At 34.2% G+C, this 6,639-nt stretch overlaps 1 protein-coding gene across 1 annotated transcript in view; it reads left to right on the forward strand.

Annotated features, from left to right (window-relative positions):
• Window positions 1-5,780: 5,780 nt before the first annotated feature.
• Window positions 5,781-6,639, forward strand: part of LOC108732656 (glyoxylate reductase/hydroxypyruvate reductase) — a 3,296-nt gene continuing 2,437 nt past the window's right edge. Inside the window, exons 1-2 of the mRNA XM_018463569.2 lie at window positions 5,781-5,892; window positions 6,180-6,210. Coding sequence (XP_018319071.1) covers window positions 5,832-5,892; window positions 6,180-6,210 — 92 coding nt within the window. The 5' untranslated portion in view covers window positions 5,781-5,831. The remainder of the gene's footprint in view (window positions 5,893-6,179; window positions 6,211-6,639) is intronic.

The following is a 6,639-nucleotide window of genomic DNA, read 5'->3' on the forward strand; positions in this document are numbered from 1 at the left end:
GTGGTTTTAATTAAAGGTGTTCTACCTTCCTTTCTATCCTTTTCTTTATTGACATCCAGCGCTCTATGCTCTCCTGCTTTCTCCAATACCTCCTGATATTTATGTAACTATTTCTATTCACGGTAATTGTTAAAAAGCGATTCGGCCCTGCGCTATTCTTTGTTTTATGTATCTACTGTTTATTCTATTGTAAGTTATCTGACTTCCAAGATAGGTATGGAGAATGAACCGTTGCAGCCCTTGGGCCTAAAGCGAACTACTAAAATTTTTAGTCTCTTTATTTTCCGTTATTAGTTTTGACAATGTTAAATGGGAGAATATGTTAAATATACTTAAAAATGTATATAGAAGCAGAAACGGGAGTTAGGAGGGGTAGATGGAGATCTAGAAAGAATAAGAGAACAGAGGATTCTTTGGAAGTCAATAAGAAATAGGTGAGATAGGTTGGTAGGCATGACGGTCTAGTCAGAGACATATTAGAGGCAAAAACAGGTGGTAAGAGGAGTAGAGGTAGGTTTTTATAATATGGCTAATATTGTTTTTAATTAATTAATCAACAGTTATGTTGCTCTAAAGAAAATGAAACCACTAAAAGAACTCTGCCCCTTATTATGTCATTAAATACACATTATACGGTCTGTCAATTTACACTGTTTACATACATCTACAATTTACCATTCTGGGAAACATCTTGCTCTTTTTCCATATGGCAACATTTTAAAGTTCTGGGAAAAGTCCCATGTGACAAACTTCCGTTATAAATAATGAATAGCCAGATGTAAAAACAAAGGCAAACCATTACAAACTTGTAATACATATGCGCGTACGAATGTATAAAAAGTATGTTTATACAATACTTACAAGACAAGACAAAAAAAAATACAGTGTAAATCCTGTAGGTACAGCGAACATTACTGGGGGATTGACTATTCTATTGGATTATTGACGGTTTTCATTATATGGACAGTAAAGAAATACCTAATGAATTATTATTGCTTTCTGAATAAAGACATATTTTTTCGCTAATAAGAGCGGCTGTTACGATAGAGAGTATCAATAAATAACAAGGTAAACCAACCAAAATCAATGTCGATAGTATAATACCGATATTTTTTTTGTATGTAGTTATCTCGTTTCCCAAAAATGCAGACAAAACCAGGCCTTGGAGGTTTAGATGTTCGGATTTCGGAACAATACTCCAATTCAAACATTTATTTTTATTAGTTTTAACATCTGTTTCTGATCTGTTGACTGGTCACTTTCAAGATGTTTGCTGAAGACCATACAATGATACGAAAACAATATACNTGTTACGATAGAGAGTATCAATAAATAACAAGGTAAACCAACCAAAATCAAGTATATCGACGTTTGTTTTTCCTAAATAAGAGTTTGTTATATCATTATCTTAAAACAAACAAAATAGTTCAAACCCCACCGCCAAAACACGACACTGTAATTGTCCGAAGCATTTTTTGGTAACAATTACCTTCTTCAGGGACTGAAGTGAACTAGTTCACTAGTTATTTTGTTTGTTCTACAACAACCGTCAAACTTTTTCCAATCTTCATATATCATTATTTTTTTCTCTTAATTCGTTCCATAGATTCCGTTGACATTTATCAAATTCAACATAATTACTCATAATGAGTAATTTATACCCAACGTGGTTTTAATTAAAGGTGTTCTACCTTCCTTTCTATCCTTTTCTTTATTGACTTCCAGCGCTCTATGCTCTCCTGCTTTCTCCAATACCTCCTGATATTTATGTAACTATTTCTATTCACGGTAATTGTTAAAAAGCGATTCGGCCCTGCGCTATTCTTTGTTTTATGTATCTACTGTTTATTCTATTGTAAGTTATCTGACTTCCAAGATAGGTATGGAGAATGAACCGTTGCAGCCCTTGGGCCTAAAGCGAACTACTAAAATTTTTAGTCTCTTTATTTTCCGTTATTAGTTTTGACAATGTTAAATGGGAGAATATGTTAAATATACTTAAAAATGTATATAGAAGCAGAAACGGGAGTTAGGAGGGGTAGATGGAGATCTAGAAAGAATAGGAGAACAGAGGATTCTTTGGAAGTCAATAAGAAATAGGTGAGATAGGTTGGTAGGCATGACGGTCTAGTCAGAGACATATTAGAGGCAAAAACAGGTGGTAAGAGGAGTAGAGGTAGACCTAGGTTAGATTACTGTTCGCAAATTGTTAAGGATGTGAATTGTTATAATTTTAGGGAAATGCGAAGATTAGCTCAGGATAAGAAAGAGTGGAGGTGCGTGTCCAACCAGTCTTAGTACTGACGACCTTATGATGATGATTGATTTATTACCTTTAAAAATTTTACAAATATCTCAACTCGCTTTCAAATTCACCCCTATAAAACCCTCCATCAATTTCTGTAAATTTTTATTACTATCGTATTGCAGCGAGCACGGGCGTGTTTGTGTACGATTGGGCGTACGTGTGCGTGAACAGCTTATCGATTCGCCGACTAGCCGCGGGCGCCTTTATGCGCCGTATTTGTAAATGTGTGTGTCGTACCTGCGTTCTGAGAAAGCAGTTAAACAGTTCAAAGNAAAAGAGTATTTAAAGAAAGAGACGATCGACGAGAGAGGAAGAAATAGATTGATCGTTGCAGAAGTGAATCCAGAAATAAATTGACAGTGATGGAAGTGAAATAAATAGCGCAGTGAATAGTGATATATCAGTAGTAGAATAATTCATAACCTAAGTTTAGTAATAATTTAATAGTGTTTTTAAGTTCTTTAGTAATTAGTGTAAATAAATAGTTTTTGCCGTTATCAGTCTTAGAAGTTAATTTTGTTAAACCCACGAACATTACAGTATATACTTAAATGATCCTAATATACGATAATTTATTACAAAACGCCCCGTATACCCATCAGTAGAATAAAAATGTGCACATTTCGCATGTCCTTGCCTATGTCTGACAAACAGATATATCTATATACGATATAATAGGTGTCGTTAAGTATTCGAAACCGGGTTCGTAATAACCTACAATATTATCCGAGCAGATGGTCCAAAACGTAGATAAAATAATAAGAACACAGCTGTTAAGTGAACCGGGTACACATGCGAGCTTATATAGATCTTACACCTGTCCACAGGTGGCACCTGCTACCCACCTGTACTTCGGGAAAGAACCGTCCGTCCTCGTTAACCGCATACCATTCGTTCCTTTTTCCTTTATCGCATAACCGAAACGACCGAGGGTTTCAAAAATCCATATACAAATTAGCAAAGTAAATAATCGACTAGTGGATGATAATTTCACACTTAGTTTTAGTTACCTAACCAACTGTCGTAGGTGAGGTAGACCTAGATTAGATTACTGTTCGCAAATAAAGGATGTGGAATGTTCTAGTTTTAGGGAAATGCGAAGATTAGCTCAGGATAGGAAGGAGTGGAGGTGCCTGTCCAACCAGTCTTAGGACTGACGACCTTATGATGATGATGAATATTCCTTGAAGTCTGTGGAAGGTTCTTATGAAGAGAAAAATTGGAAAAATTGCCCAGAAAAACGTAAAAACCCCACTTTTCTTTTCCAATACAAACTATAGAGTAAATTAAAACATCTGTTTCCAGCTGTCAAACACTTGACGTAAATCAAAACAAATTAAAGGCGCGATAGGATTATCTTTGATATGTTTTCAAGTCGATTAGACTGTATGGATAATAAAATCTATGCCTACCCAAAATAAAGTTCGAACAGAAAAAAGGATTTACGTGTGTTATTTCTTTGTTGTTTTTGAATTTTTATTTCTTTAGTACCCGGCCGAATCTTAAAAAATGGGCCAAATCCGCCGAGTACCCGGTGTCATTATCCGGCCGAATCCTAAAAAATGCGCCGAATTCGCCGAGTATCTGGCGTCTTATCCGATATCCGGCTTGATCCAAAAAAATGTGCCAGATCCGCCGAGTACACTGTCATTATCCGGTACCCGGCCAGATCCTAAAAAATATGCCGAATCCGTCGAGTACTTGGCGTCATATTCCGGCCGGGTACTTAAAAATATGTCGAAACCGCGGAGTACCTGGCGTCTTATCCGATATCCGGCTTGATCCTAAAAAATGTGCCAAATCCGCGGAGTACACGGTGTCACTATCCGGCCGGATCCTAAAAAAATGTGCCAGATCCGCCGAGTACCCGGTGCCATTATCGGTCGGGTACTGAAAAATATGTCGAATCCGCGGAGTACCTGGCGTCATTATCCGGTATCCGGCCGGATTTTTAAAAATATGCCCAATCCGCCGCGTACCCAGCGTTATTATCTAGTACCCAGCCGTATTCAGAACCTTCGGGTACCCGGACTATTTCTAGTTTCGATGTATTTTAAAGAGTTTTTCCACCAGACAAGCGCATTTTTTCATTCCATTCTAGGCGCCAAAATAGATAGTTAATGGATGGTATAATTAAAAGAACTACACGTTTAAATGCCGCCTACAAATACGTGCACACGTTCGTACATATGCATTAGTACATTAGGTGTGTAATTTAATGTTAACAGGTGTTGCTAGCAATGCTTCATTAAAACAAGTCAAACATATCCGCAAAACAGCGAGTGTTAATAGTGCTAACAGTTGCTGCGATAGATTTACGAGCGTATACGTGAAAATGCCATGTGGAATAAGCACCAGCTGTTCAGGTCAATTATTATTGAGATGTTATCTCAGTTTGGTATCGGCTGTTATCGAAAAGCCGTCAATTTTCCGCATTAATTTGACCAAAACCCTCAAGGATGATAAACAACATGCTAGTTGAATTTATTTCTGTTAACCTGTAATTACGACTAATAATAATTTTTAAATTATAGATTACAGGATAACAATTCGGTACCTATACAAATTGAAATAAAAAAAAATATCCTACCTACATATGTATGTATAAATAATCGAAAACAAATTAACATCTAACTGTTTTTATTAAGGTCTTATTACTAAGTATTAAAGCTGATTATGTACAAGGGCGCCCTCTATTAACCGCTGCGATGAGTCAAATTCTGTATACTCAGAATTATTCTCATTAGTCCACTTTGCAGTTGCCACATTTATCAATCTAAGTATCGTTGAGTAGTAACCAATTCTGCCTAGAGGCAGCGCCCTATTACTTGGTACGGATCGTAATAATATACAGGGCGATCAAAACCAAATTTTACATCGTAATAATAATATAATTGTGTGATTTACAAAAGACTAAAAATATTAAAACTGATAACTAATACGCTATCACCTATAATTAATAAGAAACACTTAAAAAAGTTAGAAGATTCCGAAAAGTACCAACATGGTATATTAGTAAGTGCTCCAAATGATAAGGTACTGATTTTTTTTATAATACACGAATGAAATAATCTGGCACATTAGTAAAGGGTTAATATGTAAGAATAACAGCATTATGCAAATTAACCATGAAATACCAAAAAAATTATTAAATCTAGAATTGGCTGGATTAATATACATTTTAAAGTAAAATTAAAACCAACCATAAACAAACAAAAAAATTTTAGAATCATTTAAGTAACAATTTGATTTAATCATAATCAAAGCAATTCGAAGCTAGAAACTCGTCCTTCTTATCTAACAATTTGTTTAAATAATTATTACCTTGTGAGGAATTTGGTTACTGGAATTCTACTTTTAGAGATCACTTATTATATAAGTAATTACAAATACAATACATATGTAACGATGGATGATACTGGTTCACCTTTAGCATTAGATACCTGTTCTACTACTCTACTTTCCATATGCTTATTATTTAAGTATTCAACGCCAAGCAGGCCTAGTGATATGTGGAATAATAATGTTGCCTGCAATAATGATTGAAAATATTATTTTTGTAACACTTATTGTAGTTGTTTGTGGTAAGTCTTTAGGATTTAAAAAAAGTGCATTTTGTACTGATACGAGCTCGGGAGATTCCTTTTATCTAATAAACAAATGTTCACTCTGGTACTGTTTTCTTTTTGATAACACACAGAATACATTACAATAAACTGTAAAGTTTAATTATAGAAGATGAAGAAATAAAGTCCAACTGTTAAATAAAAGTTTATGCTTACAATTAGTGATAACGTAACTAACAAATAGAATTATTTTGCTCTACCGTAATTAAATTCAGTAGTTATTTACTGCAGTATTCATTTCTCAGGAGGCGTTGCACCTGATCTAGGAAAAGCCGGGTAAGCGTTTCCATTATAATTTTTTATCTAATGTGCATTTTTTGCAACTTAAATTAATTTTATGATAAATTTAAGTTAGATTAATGACTGTTACTATTAAATTATGCAGTTTTTTCTAGTGTGGGTCTCAAATAATTACACAACTATATGATTTTGTAACGTTTCGGTTTATTTAACCATTTTCAGACTAAAAGAATTTTGTATTTTACTTATAGTTCTACTAGTTATGTGTTATACATTTGTTTGAAAAATATAAATACAATTAATAGTCAAAGAACATACCTTTTGGAGTGTTACTGCTTGTACACAGATATTAACTTATTTTTAAAAATTCTATCGTGTTGTTTTTAATTGACTATTAATTATACTTATATTTTACAAACAAATGTATAATACCTAACTAGTAGAACTATAAGTAAAAAAACAAAA

Source organism: Agrilus planipennis, unplaced genomic scaffold (genome assembly GCF_000699045.2).
Source record: "Agrilus planipennis isolate EAB-ADULT unplaced genomic scaffold, Apla_2.0 scaffold71, whole genome shotgun sequence".
In the NCBI taxonomy this organism is placed as follows: Eukaryota; Metazoa; Arthropoda; class Insecta; order Coleoptera; family Buprestidae; genus Agrilus; species Agrilus planipennis.